General features: G+C 42.0%; 1 protein-coding gene across 2 annotated transcripts; it reads right to left on the bottom strand.

The window, feature by feature from the left end:
* Positions 1 to 335: 335 nt before the first annotated feature.
* On the bottom strand, positions 336 to 14,409 carry FAS (Fas cell surface death receptor). 2 transcript variants are annotated; one of them, XM_081189771.1, is made up of 9 exons: positions 14,255 to 14,409; positions 11,800 to 11,974; positions 10,959 to 11,099; positions 9,829 to 9,940; positions 8,372 to 8,436; positions 7,764 to 7,856; positions 6,690 to 6,745; positions 4,888 to 4,924; positions 336 to 1,450 (listed from the first exon to the last, which is right to left on the bottom strand). In XM_081189771.1, the coding sequence occupies exons 1-9, from the start codon at positions 14,312 to 14,314 to the stop codon at positions 1,167 to 1,169; spliced, it is 1,023 nt and encodes a 340-aa protein (XP_081045897.1). In that variant the 5' UTR covers positions 14,315 to 14,409; the 3' UTR covers positions 336 to 1,166. The 2 variants fall into 2 exon arrangements, with proteins under 2 accessions (XP_081045897.1, XP_081045898.1); XM_081189772.1 differs by lacking the exon at positions 7,764 to 7,856.
* Between the last annotated feature and the right edge of the window lie 6,221 nt (positions 14,410 to 20,630).

A 20,630-nucleotide genomic window follows, 5' to 3' on the forward strand; every position in this document is an offset into this window, starting at 1 on the left:
GGGCAAAATATACTTGGGGGGGTTGCAATTTCCATTTTGGAAAATGGCGCAGCAGTAAAGCGACAGTGTTCTTGCATCATGTCCTAATACGGACCACACACACCCAGCTGTTATTTGCAAATATGTAAAAATGGGTGAGTTGCATTCAAACATCTCTGTTGCCAGGCCTAATTGGCCTTTGGAAGATGTTCAGAATGGCTATATAGAAATTTGTAGGCGGGTTTCAGATAAAGGTGCTGGGACAAATCATAATATTCTTTGAATGGTAAGAAATTTCACAGGTAATTTATATAGGATCCATCTTTTCACGAGGAGAGAATACTGGAGAATAGTGATACCTTTTTAAATAAACTGTTTATTTACATATTTACACGCTGAACCAATTTTATAGGCTGCAACAGCATTCTTGAGTGACTTACAAGGAGAAATAAAACCATGTGAAATTCAATAACAATAAAAACAAAGAAGTAACAGAAAGCAAAGGTAGCTTAAAGTTAAAACAGATTAAAAGGCCTAGAAAATAATATTAAGGTTTTTGACTAGCACTAAATTCACTCCCAGGCAGGCACCAACCAGCCAAGCCACTCTGGGCAGGGCATTACACAGCCAGGGTGCCACCACTGAAAAGACCCACTCTCTTGCAGTGATAAACAAACACATAAACAGTGCTGGTCTGCAAGCAGTATTGTTTCAGCACTTTAGAAAGAGAGCTGTGCTGAATATTCCCGAATTTTGAATTTTGGATTGACAAATCGATTTTCTTTTTCCGCCAGCGAAAGAAGAAAGATTTCATGATTATTTGTTTTGTTTTCCTGAATTAGTGTGATCCCATTCAATGAAGAATTAACTCAATCTTTTTTTAATCCATGCCTCCTTTTCTCTGCATGCTCCTCTCATGCTCCTCTTCAAACAAATCTCATGCTCCTCTTCAAACGAGGCTCCTTTATTTCATTAGAACTTCTAATGAATTTAAATATCATGGAAGCACTCATATCCTCCTTCCCTTTAGATCCTCATACACCCCTCATTGAGAGACACTGGATTAAGAGAACAAAAGTCATACACTTTGTAGCCAATCCACTATTTGATGACACCAACAAAAGCATGAGGTGAGCAGAAGATCAACTGAATGTATATAAACCAGTGATCAGGAAGGAGCGTGATTGCTATTTTCTTGCACCATTTATTTTTTGTTCAATCTTATCAGCAGTGGCACGAAAGCGAAGGTCTCTCAGTGTGGTGATCAAAGTCTTATAAGCATCTTTCATCCCATGTTCTTGGTACCAACATTCCAACAGCTTTATTTTCTGCTCAGCACCATCATTTGGATTATCCTTCATGATCACATCTATGCGATTGGACGTCACATTCAGTCTCCGAACAAAAGTCATGACGTCTGAGTGCCGCATCTCCTCTGCAATAACAGGAATGTGAGGGAGCAGATCAATATCTAGAAAGGAAAAATGGGGGAAATGTTACACACCATCCAAATCTCCAAACAGAGAGAGAATCGAGGGGTTCCAGGTGCTTCCCAGGGTTGGCTTCCTTGGAATGAAGGTCAGGTGTCTTTAGGATATATGGTTTTATTTATGCATATATACAACCTCGTCATAATATGGAGGGGCTCACAGCATTATTGACCCCAAAGGTCTTCCTTCTTCATTCATCACAGATTTGGATCCAGCACAGAGCAAGCATGTTCCAGCTCCCAGCCTGCTTCTAGCTTAGCTCACACCCAACTGTCCCCCTATCTCTCTCCTACATAGCAGCTAGGTGAGGGGGGTGGAAAAAAGGCTCGTGCATTAGTCAGGAGGGCACCACAACATTTTTTGTTCTTGCAACCTAGCTCATTCTTTTGGGTTGCTGTTGAGGACATTTAATTGGCCAGAGAAGCTCATTGTCTTGCAAAGAACCTTGTCCAATGAATTCAGCAACAGATTTTGGCCTTCACTGTGTGTGGGGACCCAAGAATTAGAAGGTACTCGGGTAACACCCAGACTGACCCCCTAAACCCACAACAACATATTATCTGCATAAACAGGTAAATCGCAGCTTATGCACATTTAACTTGCACTCATTCATCTTTAAGTGTTTACCCAAAAAAATTGTGTTTGTTTGTTTGCTTTTTTAAAAAAAAAAAGTAGGGAGAAAGGGGGCAGGTTCTAGGGGGAAAGACTTTGTCAATCCAACCTGCCATTGAACCTAATGTGTTTTGACTATACTTGATTTTGGCTTTACATGTTATCCCCAGAATGTAACCCCCACATAAATTGAGAGTTGCCTGTTTAATATTTTCCTCAATTTTACTGTCATTTATATATATGACGCCTATGTAAAGCCATAAATATGTCATTCCAAGGAGGTACTGTCTTCTCATGTGACTGCTCCACCTCCATTTTTACACAGCTTGGTAGTGAGTTAAAGGTAAAGGGACCCCTGACTGTTAGGTCCAGTCATGGATGACTCTGGAGTTGCGGCGCTCATCTCGCTTTACTGGCCGAGGGAGCTGGTGTACAGCTTCCGGGTCATGTGGCCAGCATGACTAAGCCGCTTCTGGTAAACCAGAGCAGTGCACGGAAATGCTGTTTACCTTCCTGCCAGAGCAGTACCTATTTATCTACTTGCACTTTCAAACTGCTAGGTTAGCAGGAGCAGGGACCGAGAAACGGGAGCTCATCCCACCGGGGGGATTCGAACTTTCTCAGCGGCAAGCCCTAGGCTCTGTGGTTAAGACCACAGTGCCACCCATGTCGTATAGTGAGTTACACTTGCTTAAAAATGTCCCTATAACAAGAATGCTTTCTCCAAGGCGATACATTTTTTTCCTCTTGCGGAAGTGTGTGCTTTCAAAGCAAACAACTACCTTTCTAAAACCTGGGATGATTCAGCAATGCTATTCATCCCCCCCCCCTAAAGAAAGAAAGAAAGAAAGGGGGGAGATGGTTACATATGTCTACCATGCGACATCTAGCTCATTTATTAAAATTTTACATGACTTTTATTATTAATTTAATCAAAGTGAGATGAGAGAAAAGCTGACAAGGGTGCTATAGAAAATTTCATAGAAGCTCCCTAGACAGCTTTACAAATGAAAAAGAAAGCAATCAAGTGACCAAAAAATAGCAAGACATGTAAACCTGTCTCACTAGAATCCATATCTAAATATGTAATACTAAATCCTGGCCGACAGTGAGTGGGCTTCATAGAGAAGGGAAGCCAGTGCCGCATCAACAGCCCTGGCACTTGTGCTGATCGGTTGGAAAAATGTCGTTGGCTACCCCAGTTCCCAGATTGGGCCACTTCCTATCATGTGATGGCAACAGAGTCCAGACAGGGTCCATTGCTGGCCCTATTGCACTCCACCCATCAGGCTTCAGCGAATCCGATCTCTCCCCCTCACACCAGACTGCCAGTAATAGATAGATAATAAGTTCTTACCAATGTCTTTTATTCATTGTTCACAGAGAGAAGCTTAGAAATGTTGCCTCTTGGGGTAATGGCATTGCTCCAAATAATCTCCTCCCCCCTTCCCTTCTTAATTGTCAACAGCACCACCCCCTTTATGGTGGCTGCTTAAGGCCATTTGCCTCTTAGCTTTCTGCTCTCCCACTTTCACTGCTCGCTGGGTTCTGGGAGAAGGTGGGTCTGGAATGCTTTCTAATGAGAACGTGTCAGCCAGCTGCTCTGGCTCTACTCCCCCCCCCCTCATTATTTCTCATCTTTGTCCCTCTTCTATCTCTGAGCCGTGACCTTCTGCAAACCACTGTTGTAAATCAGTACTGTCTTCCTCTTCTCTGGAAGGTTCAGAAGGAGGGGGAGGCGGTCTCCAGCATTCCTCCTCAGTCCAGTCCCTGACAACCACTGAACTGTCCAATTCTAAAAAAAATGGTCTTATCCATATAGTGGAAGACCATTAGAGAGCCCCTGCTTTCCTCTTCTCTCTGGAGTTCCATAAATGATGACTACCAATAAGGTCCTCTACCTATTCCTGACAATGTAGATGAAACACATAGGAGGCCTTATTGCAGGTTTGCCTGTAAAGGGTCCTTCAGATAAACTTGTCCCAAATGATAAAGAGCTTTAAAGATCGCCACAGCACTTTGAATTAGGTCCAGAAACCATTGGAAACCAGTGCAGTTCCTAACATGCTCCTAAGAAGGCAGCTCCAGTTTATAATTCAGCTGCCACATTAGGAACCAGCTGAAGTTTCCAGACTCTGCTAAAAGCAGAACATACTGCAAAAGTCTGTGCTGTAACTAAGATGATACCATGGCCAAATCTGTGCTATACAGGCAGTGGCGGAGCAAGCCGATCGGGCGCCTGGGGCTGCGTGTGCCCTGCACCCAGGGGCGGGGCCAGCCACCCACAAGACAGGACGAGCCAGGCCAGAACACTCCGTGAGGCCTCCGGAATCTGCCTGCCTCCTCCCACATAGTCGCCCTACAGCTGGGAGGAAGGCAGCGGGAGGACTGTTTGGGGCAGACGGAGCCAGCGGATGCCCAAGCTGCTGTGTCACTCCCTGGAGAGACGCTTGGCTTGGGCATGCTGCAGGCCCCGCGGTGAGTGCCACCCCGGCGTTTTGTCACCCCCCCTCAGTGGTGACACCCGGGGCATCCTGCCCCCACAGCACTCCCTTCCTCCACCCCTGTATACAGGCCAACATGCCTATTCCCTTTTAAAATGTGGTGGGGTTTTTTTTGGGGGGGGGGTTATTGGGTTGTTTTTATTTTGATTATGTATTTTGTGCTTTTATATTTTGATTTTATTCTGTGAACCACTCTGAGACCTCCGGGTATAGGGCAGTATATAAATTCAATTAATAATAATAATAATAATAATAATAATAATAATAATAATAATACAGTCATCATATATATATTTCCATACCTGGATAACGGAGAGGCTCCATTTCCTCTAAGGGCAGCTTACAACATATATAAAAAAACAAAACATCAAACATTAAAAACTGTTACGGCTAAAAATTGGCCGCTGTTTCTTTAATGCTAAAAGAACTAAGTCAGCATGTGTCAGCGGCCTACAATGACTCATGCAACCTTTCACCAAATTGTACTTGTATATATAGAGTGGTCAATGTTAGTGTGGTGTTGGGTTGGTTGGATGGTAGAAAGCTGGTTGTGTTTGATGTGTGTAAAGCTGTCGATCGTGGTTGGAGGAGACTTTTTAAGAATAAAAACAGCATTCTGCAAAGTGCTCTTTCTTAAGGACTCTTTGTGCCAACTAAGGTCTGAACACTAGGCAAAAGAGTAAAAAGGAGGTCAGAATTTTTTCTTTTTTCAAACACTGTCAAAAACAAAATATCCTATACAAGCAACAAACCAATAAATCAATAGAAATCACTAACTACAACAACAATAAACAGTGCTACTGGAAAGAATTCACCCAAATTAATGTAATTAATTTGGGTCGGGGGGAACTAAACATTTAACCAACACCAACCTGACAAAAACGAAACAGAGGAACCAAAATTAAAACTGTTTAAAACATTTTAGAACATTTTAGCCATTTGTCCCAACCCAAGAATTGTTCCAGCAATGTCCCAGTGGCCTCCCAGGAGCCTCTTTTAGCTGTTCAGCATGAGCCTGGGCCCCACCCCCTAGGCCAGGTGCAAGGCCCCTTGTAGCAGGGACACAAGACCAGGCACCTTGTGTCTTATTGATACATCATCTAACAGAGGTATAGCCAATGTAGTACCCTCCTTTCAGCCCCAACAAACACGACAAAATGGTCAGGGATGATGGGAATTGTAGTCCAGGAACACCTGGGGAACACCACATTGGCAAGCCCTCATCTAACTAACACAAGGTTACTCATGGCATTTAAATACCATTGACTTCAATGTGATCTAAAGAAGCAATTAAATACATCTATGGCCAAATGATGCACAAAGGTACATCTGATTGTTCCATCTTCTAATTAGATTAATAGTCAGTTTGTAATGAGGTTTGCAAAATGGCATGCATGCTTATCGAGCCCAAGAACAAGGATTATTACAGGACAAACTGTACCTGCCGCATTATGTAATATGTTAATATCTTCCTTTATATTGATGTCAGACTCTCTTCATTTCAGTGCTTGTATGAACTTTACTATCATTATTTAGATCTGAACTATGCCTTCGGGTTGGGTAAAAGTGGGGGGGTGAGGGATAATAATAATAATAATAATAATAATAATAATAATAATAATTTATTTAAATGCCACCCATCTGACTGGGTTACCCCACCCACTCTGTGTGGCTTCCAATAAATTAAAACATAGTAAGACACAGTTAAGTTCATTATTTTTTTGTTTTCAATACGCAACTCAATGTACATTTTATTTTATTTTTTTGCAACTAACTATAAAACTCAATTAAAATAAGAATGTGAAAAAGACATACACATATCTAGATCAAAGGACTTTGTTATGTGGCCAGCTGTAATATGCTTTGAATTTACTGTATAACCAGGGATCTGATTTTGGTCCAGGCCAGTTTGGCTATTTCATCATTGCCTGCAAATAATAGGTGTCCCAAAGAGAAGCAAAACTATTTTTCATCTAAGGAGAAACATTGCCCCCTGTTCTTACAATATTCCTTGGGTTATGTTTATATATTTATTTCATAAAATTTATATACTATTTTATTGTAAATGCCATGCACTGTATTCAAAGTAAGAAAGGATACTCACCATTCCGTTTGGCTCCTCTTTGAGATTGTACTCTGCGGTTTTCTTCTTTCTACGCACTGCAGCCACACAGAAAAGAACTATGGTTTGTTTGTTTTACTACATTCATAAAACAACAGGAGTAGCAATAGGAAGGGACATAGAATTCTACATCACTGGCTAGAAGCACCCATTAGGGCTGTGAACCAGATTTGACCAAAGTCCATATCCCAAATTGTATCGGGCTTATTTGGGTGGATCAAGGTTTGGGCTGGATTGCAATGAGACAGTGCCAGATTGTCTCGAGTTGAGTTGGCCCACCTGCAGTGATCTGAGATGGTCAAAAGGTAGGGGGAGTGATGGATTACAGGGGGAAAGAAGGTGAGATAGGCAACCCCTGAAAACAATAGCATGAGGCTGTCTGCAAAAGGACTTTCAAACAGCCCTGCACTGTGCTGTTCCCAGTAGCCTGCTTCCATCAGGTGAACAGGTCCGTGCAGCCAAATTGAGCAGTACTGAACCCTCTGCTCACCAGATGAGTGGGTGGTTGGATCATGATTGCTGCAGAGGTCTGTAGTCATGTGGGGACAGGGTGTGACACAGCACCTCCTTCTTGCACCCCCTCCTGACTGTATGCTTAATCAGGGTTTTAAAACCTCGATTAAACAAGTTGTTGGGTGGAGTTTAGAAGCCCATTTCCTGAAGTACAAAGACTTCAGGTGGGCCAACCCAACTCGAGACAATCTGGCACTGTCTCATCGCAATCCAGCCCAAACCTTCCTGCTAGCCCTATCCACCCTTGGATTCAAGCTGGGGACAAAAAAACAGATTGATGGAATACCAGCTCAGAACTAAATCATGTAGAATTTAATGGTGCTTACTCCCAGGTAAGAGGGGTTAGGCTTACTACCTTAGTTCTCTGGAAGTACGTTCACATGAACCTTGAGACAATCTCTCAAACTTTTCTTAAATGTGGCTGGGCATGAAAAGACCCATGTCTATGCTACATAAGCCTTAAGTACAACCCTCAAGCATGCATTGCAGGTTGTGGAATATTTTAGAACATAAATAAGGTAGTTTAAAGGTGCATCAACTTACCATACCACATTACCCCAATGGCAATCGCCGCCATGACGACTATGATGACTACAACGGGTGCAACAATTGAAGCTGTTTTATCTTGTACAATCTCTGTTAAGTAGAACATTGCAAAGTTTCATACAGAATATGCAGATACTTTTCACCAATAAGCATTTTAGACTTATATGGCTCACATGGCAGGTTTCTGCTTCATGAGGCTCAGCTTTGACACAAAGCCATTTTATGGGTAGAATGAACAAATGAAATCCAGCCCCACCACACTCAGTACAAAATGCAAACATCCCCTTAAATATAGTCAGGTTGAAAACAACTGACAGCCCATTCACACAACTGTTTGTTTCACTCTGTGGCTGTTGAGTTTTTGAGCAATCGATGCCGACTTTCACTTCCCACCCACCCCAAGGCAGAGTAGTGAGCGCTGTATGTAGGAGAGGTCTCCACCCCACTCCAACCAGTGACCAGTGATAGGATGGCCAAAGTTTGGCTGACTGAAAACTGAAGTTGTCATGCATCTGAAACAGCAGACCGAAAGCCAACTCTTCTTTTGTAATCATTCCCTTGTTTAAGGTATATTTCAGAGCTAAGTCAAAGATCCCAACGGTTACCTGTTCTGTCACATCTGGTGTTATTGGTTTGGGTGCAATTTTCTAGAATTTTACCACCTTTACACCTGTGAATAAATTGTTTGAAAACAATGGAAAGATTAGGTCATCTGTCAAGGGAACAGAGCAAAATAGTCAATTTCCTCAAGTTATTGCTTTTTGAGTTTCTTATTATGATATAGGAATTTTGAAGTTCATTTTGGAGGAATGTGTCCTCCAATGACATTGTCAAGCTGGACCTCCCAGAAGCTGCAGTCTAGATCTTTTGACTTTCCAGCTCAGAGTCTCTGATATCAATGGCCAGAGCTGGAAGCTAGAACTTTATGTGAAACAAATAGAAGGCACTGTTCCACAGGCTAGGCCAAGGATATGGAATCAGTAGCTCTCCAGCTGCTGTCGGGACTCCAACTCCCATCAGCCCCTGCCAGCATAGAGAATAGCCAGGAACGATGGGAGTTGAAGTCCAACATCTGGAAAGCCACTGATTTCCCATCCTTGAACTATGCAAAAGCAAAAGAGTGGGCTCTTGGTATTTATATACCATGCCTGGAGTATCCAATACTTATTGCTAATGATGCACACCCTTATTCCATTCTGCTCCAGAAAACGACTTTGAAGCATAAGCACGTGCACTCCTCAGTAGCTTTCTAGGCTAGGTTCAGGTCCCTGTTTAGGTGAAACTTAGAGTCCATTACGGAGAAGCTGGAAAGTGTGGTTATGGTTGTACATCGTCCCTCACCATTGGCCAAGCTTCAGATTATGCTCCACTCCAAAACACACCCAGAGAATGGTTGGAAACACATGGAAGAAGAGCAAAGATGCCACCTAGTGTTTGGAAATTATTGTGCATTCTCTTCCTTCTGGATTTACTTATTTTGTGGTAGTCCATAATGAGTAGCCTGTGATTTGGACAAAGTTTCAAATCAGACCATCGAGGCTTGCATTCCTATGAATACAGAGCAGGGGTGCAAAATCTGTGGCTCCCTAGAGGTTGATGGTTTGCATTGCTCAAATTCGGGGATCTGTATCTTTTATGGGAAAGTGCATACAAAAAATGCAGATTTTATGGGGGAAATGCATAAAAACAACTATTTTTCAGGGGGAAATATGATGTGCAAAGGGTGTGTTTCAAGAGCAGTGCCTAGAAAATCATACAAAAATGCATATTTAAGGAGCAGAGTGTTGTAAACTGTACAAAATGTGCACTGCAGGGAATATCGCATACAAAACTGTGTTCAATTTAAAGGATTCGTGCATCCCTAGTCAACCCTATCTCATCAAAGCAATAGATGTTTAGAACTATGGGGTGGATACTGTATATTTCTGAGACCACATATATTGGGAGCAGGTTCAGAGGTTCAAATGCAAGATCTACAATTCAAAAATGCTTTAGATCCTGTCTCCGGTCCCTGTTTTTCATTCAAATTGCCCTTTAGTCAGTAATTGTGCAGGAGACTTACTCATCGCATGGATCACAGTGGCGGCATGGTTCAGAAGAATTGCAGAAGTAGCCAGACCTACATCTACATTTTATGTTCTGGTGGATGGTACAATTCTTTTCAACTTCAAAACCTAAAATAAATAGAAACATTATATTAAAGTGTGTGTGTGTGTGTGTGTGTGTGTGTGTGTGTGTGTGTATGAATGAACTGGTTCTTTTTATAGTGGGCAGGTTTTGAAGACTCAGATGAATTGGACTGAATCTGAAGAGAAACAAAGCTGATTCCTGGAGGACTGTCACAAAAAAGAGGTACATTGGGATTGTTGTGTTAGGTTTCCTGGTTATAATGCTAGTACTTCTTCCCCAGTTTCTAATGTTCTGTTTACACTGCATTACCTATTGTGTTATGCCACCAAGGTGTGCTAAATTTCATTCACACCAGTGGACTTTATCAGACTTGCTGCTACCCTCCCACCTTTCATGTGCATGCGTGCTTCTGTTCCTCCATGGAAATGGCAGGGAATAGCTGCATGCTGGCCTACGGCCCAATGATTTTCTGGAAAACATTAGGAGACACTTCTTAATGGTAAGGACAAGTCAACAAAGCAACCAAGTACTGGTGGTCTTCAAGCAGAGGCTGGACAGCCATCTGTTAGGGGCTGCTGTAGCCCTGTATTCCCTGCAAAGAAACAGATGATTGGCAAGGCCCCTTCAGCTCTGTGATTCTAAGTGTTCTTGAAGTTCAATGAAAAGCCAAAGGCTTAATCATATATTTAAGAGTCTTCAGTTGATGAAAATCAGGATATAACTTCTATATTGCACCCATTGTGTTCTATTTTGTTCCATGTGTCTACATGTCTTCACCACAGCAACACATAATGTTTAGCTGTTTTAATAAATAAGAGTCCTCTTCTGTTATTTGGTTCCCATCCCCTAGAGGCCAGTGTGTGCAATGGCTGCCACCACCACCTTACCCAGCATGCAATCTGATGCATATATGGAGGAACATGTGTAGGGAGACAAGAAGCCTTTTCTCTGTGTTATAGGTGGATCATGCACATGCTAGGCTTTCTGCAAAGACATGCACTTAAAACATTTCTCTCTAATGCAATATGCATAACAACCAATAGTTCTAGATTGTGAACATACCATGGAGAGTGTCACAGTGACCACATCGCAGACATTCAGGGTGATAATTGTAGTTATCCATATACTCTTCCCCATCTATGCATTTTCCACAAAAAGTTGTAGGATTGTCCTTTGTGCAACCTTTCCGTTTAGCAAAGGAACCTATTTTAAAAAAAACAAAAAAGCAGTTTAAACATTAAGATTGTGTGATTCACTTGAATGTCTCAGATTTCCTGAATCACTTTTTCTTGTTCAGCACCACCTAAGTGCCAAATCATTGCAGGAACAATGCTAACCAGATAGTGATTAGGTTAAACAGGTATCCATTTCCAAACTATTTAATAATGTGACTTAAGTGGAGCTTGACAGAGTAATATTCAAACGCTTTCCTTTTAGATAACCTTATGAGAATGACACATGAAATGTGATGGTGATGGCAACAGAGGCCAGAGTTAGCACACTTATCTCGGCAATAATAATAATAATAATAATAATAATAATAATAATAATAATAATTTTATTATTTATACCCCACCCATCTGGCTGGGTTTCCCTAGCCACTCCCTCATGGGGACTAGAATGCCTGCACAGGGCTTCAATGTGTTTCCCCATCTGTATTCTGCTCTAACTGGATGAGAGAGAGAGGGAGCATCAGTCTGGTTGCCTTGGCAATGAGAACCTAATTCATTTCCCTCTAACATTTACTGCCTTGCAATCAGGTTCATGCAAAAACAAAGTATAAAGCTGCCTGGAGAGGCTGAGTGTTCCATAGGGGTGAGCATGTTCCTAAAATGTGCCCGTGTTTCAGCTCTCCACTATTGAAAATGGAAATGCTTCTCAGTTATCTTACAATCATACCTACCGGGCTTACAACTATCACAGCAAAGATCTTGAAACAGATATTGTGTATCATTCCGACACCCGATAACATTCCGCTTAAAAATACTTTTCACTGGCCCAGGTTTCTTATGTGCTCTGGGCGTCATAGACATAGACACATTCTCATGCAATGGTCCAGGAGTAATAAAATCAAATGCCTATATGAGAGAGAGAGAGAGAGAGAGAGAGAGAGAGAGAGAGAGAGAGAGAGAGAGAGAGAGAGAGAGAGAGAGAGAGAGACTATATAAATATTGCATTTCAATGCATTATGGCATTTTCCGAAAAGACAATAGTTCTCTTTGGATTCTGATAGGCAATAAAGACAACCAAATTGCTCCTTGTCAAGTTTTATTCATATGAAAATAAAGAACAAAGCAGATATACTCTGATGACAGAAGGGTGCACAGAAGGGACTGGGAGTTCTGAGTTTGTGGGGGGAGGCTTCCTTGTGGGTAATTTTGAGAATCACTCTTGGCTACTGGTGTGACCCCAAGGAAGATGTAAGCACCCCAAGGACATAGCTTAAGTTTTCCTTTCTGTGAGGAAAAATAGAAGAAGCAGCTATTGGGATGTTGTAGGCCCTTCCCCATCTGGAAACCAGAGTACTCTCTGCTGTGGCTCCTTTGGTGTTTTTAAGGGCATGCTGTGTCTTAAATGTTATTTTATAGCATAGTAACCTGTCTGGTATCATATTGAGTGTCCTTGCTTTGCAAGTTAATGTTGCCATTTCATTAAAAATCTATCTCCCATCAGCCCCAGGCAACATGACCAGTGACTAAGGGAGTTCTCCCCTCCTGAGCAGAGTAGTGAAGGAAGCAAAGGAATCCTGCACATTTTACAATCATCCCTGATTACCCAGTTAAGAAGGCAGGAATTTCCATTCTGGCCTGTCCTTGTCACAATCAGTGCAGCTTCTGTGCCACTCCAGTTTAAATTCTGCCAGATACAGTGTTAGAAATCTAGTACACCTGGCATGCTTCCATACCTCCCCCAAAACAAGATTTCCTGTTTCTGTTATGTCTTGAGCTTATCTGTAGCAAAACTACTACATAATGTTTACTACAACAATAAGAAACTGATAATAATATGCTGCATTTTACTAAGGTGAGTAAAACAACAGAATTTCTAATCTTCATCATGTTCAGGGCAAATTCACACGATAGAGTCCAGCTGAGACTACCCTCCTTCAAATTGCTAAAGATGAGAAATTTGCATCTTTAAACGGTTCCTCAAGTGAAATGTGTCCATGTGTCTAGAAAGTTAGCATGACAGGAAGATCTAGAATCTTGTCTCTAATGTGCTAGTTTAAAAGAAAAAGGGGAAAAAAGACAGGGACTTTTTCTACAGAACAGAGCACATAAAAATACCATATCTAGCATGAGGTGGTGGTCCACAGGATGGAAAATTCTGTTATATTATTCTATTACATGAATACAATAACACTTAATGACTCATAGGTACTTTCTTACTGACTTGAGCTCAACGGCATATGCCCAGACTTGACAGTTACCACGTATCATCTCCCTCTTTCCTTCAAGTTTTTCTTGGGACTTCCCTTTGATTAATTTGTAAAGTAAAATAACTCAGTCAACCATAGTCAGAATAAAAAAATTCCTTCCTGTAGCACCTTAAAGACCAACTAAGTTAGTTCTTGGTAGTATCTGAAGAAGTGTGCATGCACACGAAAGCTTATACCAAGAACTAACTTAGTTGGTCTTTAAGGTGCTACAGGAAGGGATTTTTTTATTTTGACTATGGCAGACCAACACGGCTACCTATCTGTATCAGTCAACCATAGATATTAAAGTGCATCGTGCTAAGAGCGAGAGATTTGTTGCTTCTCTGAAATATATTTGTGAATAATACATTCAGGAAGAAAGCTGAAGTCCCAACCAGTTGACAACAATGACCAACTTCCTATTGACACAACTCAGCATTGCATTATAATAAACTAAGTATCCAAAGATTTTAACTTACCTAACCTAGTCGTTTGAGGGAAGGAAAAAACCACCATCATGTGCTGGTGATAGTTGCATAGCCAGATAAGAAAAGGAATTTACTGTACAGGCTGCATCCAATAGTTTATGAATTAATGCTTTTAATTTGTTGTTTTTTAAAAAAAGGCTTTAATAATCTTTATTGAGGTTTAAGCTTCTCAAAGTACCTTCTTTTCCGCTACACAAGAGAAAAACAAACTGTTTCTGGGTCAGCTAACCACACTGTTCAAAACACTAAACCAAACCAATCATTTGGGATACCGTTTCAAACCCTGCCACTCTCTGACTACCGTTTCTCATGCAGCCTTCCTTCAGAACTGTTGGCAAAAACTCTCAAAACAACAGACTGACAGAATGCTTCTGAATAAGAATGTTGTGGCTAGTAACAGGTATTTCAATGATTACAGGGAGGTGATATGTGGGGGAAAAAATAATACTTACCAGACACAGGGTTAAGAGGCAGAGAACAAGTTTCTTGGCCATGTTGTTTCGCCGGCGCATGTAAAAAGAAAATGAAAGGAGAGCACTTCTGAGAAACTCCCTCCCCCTTATAGTCAGCAATGTAAACACGGCTTGAAGGGCCGGTGACACACTCTGCTTTGGAGAGCTCATGCTATTTCAAGATAAGGAAACACCCTTCTGTGAACAGCTCAAGTCAAACGGACTTTGTCATGTCATTCTTGCAGTGAGCCAAAGGAATCTTTAAAGCATTTGCTGTTACTTGTGTCTTTGCCACTAGGTGTCCTGACACCTCAACTGTCAAACAAGTGACCATTATGGTAGAAAGAACAAGGCTTTTTGAAAGCTCCTTTATTCTGGGTGTGTGGTTGCACTGTGCACAAGCTGCACTAAATAGTGTCTCCAGCTTGCAAATGCGTACAAAGGCCCTCAAAGGTTTCCTGTTTAGGAATAAGAATTTGTACAGCTCGAGATGCAGCGCACGCTGAGCATCTTTCCCCCACAAAGGTTCTCTCTGGTTCAGAATGCAAAATATTGTTATGAGTTTGGGGGAGTGGTCAGTCTGGATGATTCCTTATACCCTTCCAAACCTGTGATCCTATGCGTGTTTGGGGTGGCTTCCAATTATTGTAATAGCCAGGCCAGCCTTCTGATGAGGTGAGAACCAAGGTGATGAGCCATTAAGGGGGCTTAAGAGGCTTGGTGAAAGACGTCAAATGGGTGGGGGGCCCTCCCTCAACAGATAAATCCAGAAAGTTGAGTTTGTAGTGATGTGACTTAGAAGTAACAAGCTAGAAAGCAACATTTGAGAGGAAGTTTAGTGACTGTTTGAATCCAAGGTTGTGGCTATGGGAGAAACAAGAACTGAGAACTTTTGGGGGTGTTAATGCTGTGCACCCCTCCATCACAGGCTCAGGTTGTATACATGTGTAAATAAACCATATTATATAAAAACACTGCAGTCTTCACTGTACGTAATTCCCAAAAGGAAACACGAACCCCGGGAAAGAGCACAGAAACCATAGAATCTCTCAGAGACTGGAGTGGCATGCAACAATATATTATCAAGCTGCACAGATTTTGGAATCTCTCACCACTTGGAGATAAGGATGGCGTGTGACAGTATGATTCTGTCCATCAGTCAGAGTGAGGGCTGGCTGAGTTCGTTTGGGAGACTAGACATGCACAAAAGTGCTTCAGTGTTAACCCCTTAGCCTTAATAAAACTCTTGTTGAGTGCTGTGATCTATACGACTAGATCATCTGACAAAGCAGCCTTTTTGTTTGGTTAGTGTTATATCTCTCTTCGGGTTTATTGTTTCTTGCTAACAATGTTTGCATGTGCTATGTGAAAAAAATTGTGATGTGGGAGAAACTGTGAAGTCGGTCATCGCTTCTCTCGTGATTTCTGCCACCCCAGTTGCTCTGTGCTATAAAATAACAGTTGTAACAATATGTTAAAGCTAAGTAAAAATGTATCGGTTTTAGCCCCCTAAGTCAGGCATCCCCAAACTTGGCCCTCCAGATGTTTGGGGACTACAACTCCCATCATTCCTAGCTAACAGGACCAGTGGTCAGGGATGATGGGAATTGTAGTCCAAAAACATCTGGAGGGCCGAGCTTGGGAGTGCCTGCCCTAGGTAGTAGCAGTTGCCAGAACATTACCCAGTTCACCTCTACATAGTTCCATCCTTATTTCAGATATTGTGATATATCGGTATACAGTGGTACCTCAGGTTACATATGCTCCAAGTTACATACGTTTCAGGTTACAGACTCTGCTAACCCAGAAATTTTACCTCGGGTTAAGAACTTTGCTTCAGGATGAGAACAGAAATTGTGCTCCGGCGGCGCAGCAGCAGCAGGAGGCCCCCAGTAGCTAAAGTGGTGCTTCAGGTTAAGAACAGTTTCAGGTTAAGAACAGACCTCTGGAACGAATTAAGTACTTAACCCGAGGTACCACTGTATTGCAATGTTTAGCTGGTGATATATCACAACACTGAAAACCAGACATTGCTCAGCCCTAGACACCACCCAAAGTCTCTAAGGTAAGTTGGGCTTCAGCTACACAGCTCCAATCTCTTCCTGTAATCTGAAGCCACTCAGTTTGAGTACCCAAGCAGCCAGCACAGCTGAGAAACCACAAAAACCATTTTGCCCTTAAATGGTTCCTTTGGGGGGTAAGTAGTAGGTGATTAGGTCGAAAGACTCCTGCTCACGATGACACTGCTGCAGCTGGAGAGAAACTAAATGGAATATGTGTTTCACATATTATTATGTATCTTGTTTTAGCCATAAAACCATATGTTGAAAATTGCCATTGCATTGTTCACAGTAGAACCAGCATTTCCCCTCAAATAGCCCAAGCATTCCCTTAGACTGGAACAACAACAATTTGGCTTGATGCCTTAGTGTGCTCACAGCCAATCACTGCAACGTTAGCCTTAAATGTAAATGCCTTTCCATCTCAGAGTCTTTATTTTAGCCACAAGGCTCCCATGAATTTTCAGCTTTACAGAAAGAATCCCCTCCTGGTTTTCCCTAGTGTGAGCTTTGTACTACACCGTTGTCAGTTCTGAGGTAATTTTCTATCAGAAATGTAATGTTTTATATGTTGTTTATTTACTTATATGAAACATCATCATTAATTTCCCCACCCTTCATCCTTAAACTCCAGTGCAGATTACAAGAATTAAAGCACAATAGTTCAAAACAGTTTTTTTAAAAAAATTACAATCACAGAAATAAGGTGGATCTTGAAGATATACAGCTCAAGTGTCAAAAGCAGGGTAAAGAGGTATTTTTTTTTTAAATGAGAGCTATTTAAGAAGATGCCAGATGCACCGTTGTGGAGAGGGAGTTCCACAACTTAGAGGCTGCCCAGAGAATGCTGTGTCCTTGGCCACCACCATGCTGAGCTTCTGAGGGCTGTGGAACAACCAAAAGGGCTCCCTATGCTGATCTTGCCATCTGAGGGGGGGGGGGTCTGTAAGGAAGGAGTGAGATTTACCAGGTATTATCAGGAGTCTCAGTCATTAAACACTCATGTTAGCTTTGAATTGGACCCTGGGACAAACTGGCAACCAGTGCAGCTGCTTTGAAACAGGATTTATGTGAGATCTGAAAGACATACGTAATTAGAAAACATGAACAGTTTTCATCTGTTCTTAGTCTATTGTTATTTTAGCATTCTGAAAATTTTAAATTAGTCTTGTTAATTTTTCCTAGTGATAATTTTATTGTTTTATCTTTTTTTGGTAAACCACTTTGAGGTGTTCTTTCTTTCTTTCTTTCTTTCTTTCTTTCTTTCTTTCTTTCTTTCTTTCTTTCTTTCATCAATCAGGAGGTATAAAGTTTATGAAATAAATAGATAAGATAAAGTAGAGGGATATAATAAGAGGACATTTAGGAACATAGGACCCTGCCTTGTACTGAGTCAGAACACTGGCCCATCTAGCTCATTATTGTCTACAGTGATGGGCAGTGACCCTTTAGGGTGTCAGGCAGAGGGTCTCTCCCCTCCCTACTTGGAGATTTAACATGGGGCTTCCTGCACGTAAAGCAGATGACCGACCTCTGAGCTAGCTCAGGCCAATGTGATCTTCCCTTGCTGGTTCTTGCTTTGCATTCTACGTGACATGAGGGGGGTATTCATCCTAGACATCTGACTGATCTAGATTTCCAAATGGCTCATATCCCATCATTTAGAAGGCATCATAAAATATGTGTCCTTTACCACTTTCATGAACTTGGCAAACCACAGCTTTTAGAAGATGGCAGCTGGGAGTAATTAAATGGCGGCCAGTGTCACTATCTATAGTTGGCAGACATGTGCAGTTATTGTCTGAGAGCAGTATTTCAAAATCCAACTGCAGTTCTCCACTACGTAGGTGCTGAGTTTTGAAATCATGCTCTTGTTTTTCTAATTCATCACAGGATGTGCAGTTGGGAGGGGGGATGAAATGCACAAAGTTCTAAAAAAAAAAAAGGCAGATACTGCTAGCAAGTTGTGGTGACTGAGAAGCTAGTATTGCTTCTCGTGTACAATATTACAGCAAAAGAGCATTTCCTTTTCCTGCTTTTTCAACCCTCCATTAATCCTTGGGGTAGTCTGCATCATTTGTAAAAGCACAACATCAAAAACACCAAAACCAAACAAAAAAGCCTAACAGCACAGTCCTATGTATGTCTACTCAGCAATAAGACTCACCGAATTCAATTGGAGTTGCTCCCAAGTAAGTGTGCATAGGATTGCAGCCTAAATCTCCAAAAATGAGCCAGGCCTTCTGTATTATCTCTTATGAGATATTAATAGATTCAGGTAGGTAGTCATGTTGGTCTGATGCAGACAAAATAAATAAATTAAAAATTATCCAGTAGCACCTTAGAGTCCAACGAACTTAGTTCTGGGTATAAGCTTTCGTGTGCATGCACACTTCTTCAGATACCATTTCTTCACTTCTTCTTCAGGTATCTGAAGAAGTGTGCATGCACACGAAAGCTTATACCCAGAACTTACTTAGTTGGTCTCTAAGGTGCTACTTGACAATTTTATAATTTTGAGACATTAATAAATAACTATACCAAGCCCACAGTGAGGTCTGTGGAGCCCCAGGTTGGCACTGGCAGAGTTGCCACCGCTGTTGCCCGAGAGCTTACCCCAACCCCACTACTGCCTTGTTCTGCCCCATCAAGAGGAGCACAGCGTTGCCACCACTGGGAAAATGCCACTGTTGGCATGGATTGTGCTCTCTTTGTAGCCCCTAGTAGGGAAAATCAACTGAAAAGTTTCCCCTCCCAGTTGCTATAAAGGAAGAGCATTTACTGTATGCGAAATGCAGACCCTCCAAGTGTCCCTATTTTCCAGGGGTGTCCCGGATTTAGAGAAGCAGTCCCAGTTTCTGATTTGATCCTGGAATGTTTCCCTAGGACGTCCCTATTTTTATTGGAGAAATGTTGGAGGGTATGGAGTTATCCAGCTCTTAAGCTGTCTGAAGGAAATCCTGTATAGGGAAGATTTTTTAATCTTCTCTTCTCTTCCTCCCTCCCTCCCTCTCCCTCTCAAACTGTTCTGTGTCTCTTCTAGCCGTGTTTTAATAAGAACCTTGGTGACTTATGGTGAGGCAGCTGCATTTGGAAATCCTGTCAGCTAGCAAAATGACACGACACTTTCTAAATCAGAAGGGAGACAAATACATTTTTAACAGGACCACCCAATTTCAGCACAAAAATGATCCTTGCATGCACACAGCTGGCTTCCTTGCCTTATAAAGCAAAAGCATGTGCGTATTTTCCTTTGGAGGAGTGCAGCTGTTTTTGCTTCATAAAGCTGCGCGGCATTTTTTTTTTTAAAAAAAGTTTTATTTACTACAGAAGCCTATTATTTTAGCCATGTAAAGTGCTGCAGTATGATGATGATGATGATGATGATGATGATGATGATGATGATGATGATGAATGATATAATAACACTGTACACTGGGCTGTGTGGGGTGCTGGGGGATGGAAATCAACTCTGATGGGGGGCACATTTTGCTCCTTCTAGGTTAGATTGCTCACCTTTGGTTCCCCACCCTTCACTCAGTTTTCACCTGAGGCTCAAAGAAGATGTCAGCAGGTGACATCTAGTATGGAAATACAACTCTGGGGAAAGCTTCACCAGTTCACATTCAGTCTGGAAGTCATTTTATGACATTGTGGAGGAAGAGGGCACGCATTTGCATTTGATGAAGCATTTAAAGAAATTGGAGTGGGGGTATTTCCTTGGCTTTGTGCATGTTTATTTCTCTCTACATGGTTTGTGGACGCTGTGTACTTTCCCCTCCTCACCTTACCTTTTATCTTTGCAACAGCCCTGTGAGGTAGGTGAGACTGAGTTAATTAATATATGTGCAGCTAAGCAGCATTTGGTAGCTGCAGTTCGTGTAACGTTAGGCATGCAGTCCCTGAAATGCTGAAATATATTCTTTTTGGGGTGCAGTCCTATACACACAGCTTCTTCAAGCTGAGAATTTCTTGATCCAAATCCCACGACAAAAGGGAACTCGGCAGGGCGTTTTCCTGTCCAGGCAGTAGCAGCTCTCCTCACACCCTGTTTGTCAGCTGCCTGCTTTCTAACATGGACGCTGTGGGGTGCATGACTGAAACATGCACTCCTTGCCAGAAGCTGCCTGTCACTTGTGTGCTACCCCAGTAGTCTTTCAGCGGCTATCCTGAAATTTAGCTGTGTTTATATTACCGTGCTGCTGAAACCTCCCTCCTGCTTTGCGAACAGCAGAAAGGAATGCAGACTGGAGGAGACCAAGGGCCCTGCGAGGCCACCCAGATCAGAGAGTTTTGTGCAGAAGCCCCTATATGGC

Source organism: Podarcis bocagei (genome assembly GCF_964188305.1).
Source record: "Podarcis bocagei genome assembly, chromosome: 4".
In the NCBI taxonomy this organism is placed as follows: Eukaryota; Metazoa; Chordata; class Lepidosauria; order Squamata; family Lacertidae; genus Podarcis; species Podarcis bocagei.

What these genes read in the sequence shown, in the direction of transcription:
- FAS (XM_081189771.1), bottom strand. Translation starts at nt 14,314, where the DNA reads ATGCGCCGGCGAAACAACATGGCCAAGAAACTTGTTCTCTGCCTCTTA. An exon ending in CTGTGATAGTTGTAAGCCCG is followed by an intron (nt 11,100 to 11,799) that starts GTAGGTATGATT and finishes TTTTTAAAATAG; the next exon opens with GTTCCTTTGCTAAACGGAAA. An exon ending in CATTGGGGTAATGTGGTATG is followed by an intron (nt 6,746 to 7,763) that starts GTAAGTTGATGC and finishes GTGTGGCTGCAG; the next exon opens with TGCGTAGAAAGAAGAAAACC.